Source organism: Carica papaya, chromosome 6 (genome assembly GCF_054855325.1).
Source record: "Carica papaya isolate Zhongbai chromosome 6, ASM5485532v1, whole genome shotgun sequence".
NCBI lineage: Eukaryota > Viridiplantae > Streptophyta > Magnoliopsida > Brassicales > Caricaceae > Carica > Carica papaya.
In genome coordinates, this window is record NC_142314.1 from 7201202 (window position 1) to 7204011 (window position 2810).

At 36.9% G+C, this 2810-nt stretch overlaps 1 protein-coding gene across 1 annotated transcript; it reads left to right on the plus strand.

Annotated features, from left to right (window-relative positions):
* The first annotated feature begins 1719 nt into the window (after nt 1-1719).
* Nucleotides 1720-2550, plus strand: LOC148253267 (uncharacterized). The gene is made up of 3 exons (XM_088222375.1): nt 1720-1753; nt 1919-2166; nt 2326-2550. The coding sequence occupies exons 1-3, from the start codon at nt 1720-1722 to the stop codon at nt 2548-2550; spliced, it is 507 nt and encodes a 168-aa protein (XP_088078501.1).
* The last annotated feature ends 260 nt before the right edge of the window (nt 2551-2810 follow it).

Genomic DNA, 2810 nt, shown 5'->3' on the forward strand with positions numbered 1-2810 from the left:
TCATTTGTCTCACATACTTTTGTAAAATATTTGAATGTTTTACTTGAAAAACTTGATTCTGTACTGTTTGTATCTACTTCTAGGAGTATGACACTATTAGGAGAGATTATATTTAAAGATTGTATCGTAGACATAGCAAATAAGAAACTAATTGTAGACCTAATAGAGATAGACACAGGGAATTTTAATGTAATCTTAGGAATGAACTAATTAGTAATGTATCACTACACCATAGATTATTTCCACAAGAAACTTGTATTTAACCCTCCTAATGAATAGTCATTTACAAATTAATAAAATTTTTAAGTATTCTTTCCTCATTGCAATTACTTCATTTATGTGAAGCTTTAACTCACTTGTCTTTTTTTATAATAGGTGAACCTAAAAAAGAAGTTTTCATTCAAGAAATCATTGTGGTCCGAGAATTTCTGGATATGTTCCCTAATGAACTACTTGGACTGCCAGTGAATAGAGAAGTTGAGTTTACCATAGACTTTTAGCCTGACACTCAGCCTATCTCAGTTATCTTTTATCGCATGGCTCGTGTAGAGATGGAAGGACTGAGAAAACAAATCAAGGAATTGTAGAATAGTGGATTCAACCGACACAGTGTATCTCTTTGTGGCGCTGAAGTCACGTTTACAAAGAAAGGGGATGAGACCTTGAGATTGTGTATCGACTACAGGAAATTGAATAGATTCACAATAAAAAACAAGTACCCCTCCCCAAAATTGACGACCTTTTTGACCAGTTACATGATGCATAAGTTTTCTCCAAAATAGACTTACGTTCAGGTTACTATCAAGTAAAGATCAGGGTAGAGTAAATTCCTAAAATAGCTTTCGGAACCCAGTACGGATACTATGAGTTCCTGATCATGCCTTTTGGGCTAACTAATACACTGACTATATTTATGAACTTGATGAACATGATTTTTAGAGAATTCTTGGATTAGTTCGTCATTTTATTTATCGATAATATCTTAATCTATTCAAAGAGCAGAGATGAACATGTTCACTATCTGATTCAGATTTTACAAGTTCTTAGAAAAAAGAATTTGTACGTAAAATTGAGTAAGTGTGGATTCTGACTCGAACAGACTAGCTTTCTAGGATACATCATATCAAAGGATGGAGTGTCAGTGAATCTTGATAAAATTGAGGCAATACTTGGTTAAGAAAAATTGACTTCGATTAAAGAGACTTGTAACTTTCTAGGAATGGCAAGTTATTATCGCAGATTGTGGAAATGTTTTCTAGCCTAGCCGCTCATTTGATCGGATTCACAAGGAAGAATATTAAGTTCGAATTGAATATGAACTGCAAAAGAAGTTTTACAGAACTCAAGAAGTGGTTGACCACCACACCCATTTTGGCCCTACCAAGTAGGACGGGTGGATACACAGTGTATAGTGACGCCTTTTATCTAGGATTATATTGTGTTCTGATGCAGCATGGGAATGTCATAGCCTATGGATTCAGGCAGTTAAAGAGTCATAAAAATAATTATCCCATTCACGACTTAAAATTGGGCAACATTATCCACACCTTGAAGACTTGACGCCACTGCTTGTATGGGAAAACTTTTGAGATTTACACAGAACATAAAAGTTTGAAGCATATATTCACTCAAAAGGATCTCAACATGCATCAGAGGTATTGGATAGAGCTCCTCAAGAACTACGATTATAAGATTTTATATCACCAGGGAAAGAGTAATATGGTAGTTGACACACTCAGCAGAAAAAGTGCAGGTATACTAGCTCACCTAATAGTTTCTGAATGAAGGGTAATAGGGGCTACACAGCAAAAACGGCTTCAGGACTTAAAAAATGTTACATATCTTACCCATCTGACAGTCTAGCCCGAACTGATTCATAGAATAAAGAAAGTCCAGTTGACCGATTCCACTCTAACAGCTCTCAGGAATGATGCAGAACATGGGGTAAATCCAGAATTCATGGTCTCTACCAATAAGCTACTCAGATTCCAAGATAGGGCATGTGTTCCAAATAACAGTGAACTGAAAAATGACATCATGACAGAGGCTCATAATTCAAAGTTTGCTATATATCCTGGAAGTACTAAGAAGTATCAAAGCATGCAACCCCGATTTTGGTTAAGCGGGATGAAAAGAGAGATAGCCAACTTTATCTCTAAGTGCTTGGTATGTCAACAGGTTAAAACAGAGCATCAATGTTCAGGCAGGTTACTTTAGCTATTACTGATCTCAGAGTGAAAATGGAAACATATCACCATGGACTTCGTGACATGGCTGCCTAAGATACACTAAGGACATGATGCTATCTGTGTAATTGTTAACCAGCTCACCAAGTCCTCTCACTTATTGGCTATCAAGATGACTGACTTCTTGGACAAACTAGTAAGAATCTATATCCGAAAGATAGTCAGGTTACATAGAGTTTCAATGATAGTGGTATCCGACAGAGAGTTCAGGTTCACTTCTTGGTTTTGGTCTAATTTTCAACAAGTCATGGAAACGAAACTGTCTCTCAACACTGCATTCCACCCTCAAACTGATGGACAATAAGAGAGGACGATTCGCACACTAAAAGATATGCTTCGAACTTGTGTTCTAGACTTCGGGGGGCTATTAGGATGATCACCTATCTTTAATAGAGTTCGCCTACAATAACAACTATCAAGCAAGCATCGACATGACCCCATATGAGGCATTATATGGCCGACCCTGTAGGTCGCCGATCTACTGGGAAGAGGTGGGTGATAGAAAATTTATTTGGTCCGAATCTTGTAGAGGAGACTACAACCAAGATAGTTAAAGTAAAGAAG

Bases quoted from the DNA above. Each gene is read 5' to 3' on its own strand.
- LOC148253267 (XM_088222375.1), top strand. From the start codon at position 1,720: ATGGTAGTTGACACACTCAGCAGAAAAAGTGCAG. The intron at 1,754-1,918 runs GTATACTAGCTC...CCACTCTAACAG, and splicing joins ACTCAGCAGAAAAAGTGCAG to CTCTCAGGAATGATGCAGAA. The intron at 2,167-2,325 runs GTATGTCAACAG...ATTGTTAACCAG, and splicing joins ACTTTATCTCTAAGTGCTTG to CTCACCAAGTCCTCTCACTT.